Source organism: Parus major, chromosome 2, assembly GCF_001522545.3.
Source record: "Parus major isolate Abel chromosome 2, Parus_major1.1, whole genome shotgun sequence".
Classification (NCBI taxonomy): domain Eukaryota; kingdom Metazoa; phylum Chordata; class Aves; order Passeriformes; family Paridae; genus Parus; species Parus major.
Window position 1 is genome coordinate 580,380 of NC_031769.1, and position 1,108 is coordinate 581,487.

Sequence of the window (1,108 nt, forward strand, 5' to 3'; positions counted from 1 at the left end):
GGATCTGAGGGCTTGGAGACAAACGGGGATCCCCTCCCATGGAACATCCTTAAATAACAATTTTGGAAGAGCTGAGATGCTCCATCATGGGTGGGATGGAGGATCTGAGGGAAGTGGGGATCCCTTCCCATGGAACATCCTCAAATAACAGTTTTGGAGGGGCTGAGATGCTCCATTGTGGTTGGGATGAAGGATCTGGGGATCCTTTCCCATGGAACATCCTTAAATAACAATTTTGGAGGGGTTGAAATGCTCCATCGTGCGTGGGATGGAGGATCTGAGGGAAGTGGGGATCCCTTTCCATGGAGAATCCTCAAATAACAATTTCAGAGGGGTTGAGATCCTCCATCGTGGATGGGATGGAGGATCTGAGGGACACAGGGATCCCTGCCCATGGAGCATCCTTAAATTACAATTTTGGAGGGGCTGAGATGCTCCATCATGGTTGAGATGGAGGATCTAGGGATCCTTTCTCATGGAACATCCTTAAATAACGATTTTGGAGGGGTTGAGATTCTCCATCGTGGTTGGGATGGAGGATCTGAGGGCTTGGAGACACACGGGACATCATTCCCTGAGGAACATCCTTGATTAATGACTTCTGGGAGGTTTCAATGTCCCATCCTGGCTGGGATGCTGGAGCTGGGATCACCTGGAGCATCCCAGCCCGGCTGACCCCCCCTGGGGACAGGACACGATGTCCCCTCCCCACACCCCGGGCTGGGATTTGGGGCTCACCTACCCCGGCCATTCCCGCAGTCCAGCTTGAGCCAGACGAGCCAGCGCTTCCCGTCGGGAAGGGGGTTCTGGAGGAGCAGCTCCAGCCCCTGGGGGCTGTCCAGGAGCACCTGGAATTCCTGGAGGCGCTGGGCCAGCGCCGAGCACTCGGCCAGGCGCCAGCGCGGCACCGGGAAGGCGTAGAGGATGTCATCGAAACCGCCGGCCGCGAAGAACCGCGCCTCGGCCAGCGTGGACACCACGATGCCACGGCGCGTCCCACCCGTGGCCAGAGCCGCCCCTTCCCTGGGAACCGGGATGGAGGGAGGAGGATCAGGGTGAGGGATACCGGGAGGATGGTGAGGGATACCAGGAGGATGGTGAGGGATAC

General features: G+C 57.8%; 1 protein-coding gene across 2 annotated transcripts in view; it reads right to left on the bottom strand.

Moving 5' to 3' along the window:
* Positions 1 to 1,108, bottom strand: part of LOC107214912 (D-threo-3-hydroxyaspartate dehydratase-like) — a 10,148-nt gene that overhangs the window by 6,813 nt on the left and 2,227 nt on the right. For both annotated transcript variants that reach the window (XM_015650723.1, XM_015650713.1), the window contains exon 3: positions 743 to 1,023. In XM_015650723.1, coding sequence (XP_015506209.1) covers positions 743 to 1,023 — 281 coding nt within the window. The remainder of the gene's footprint in view (positions 1 to 742; positions 1,024 to 1,108) is intronic.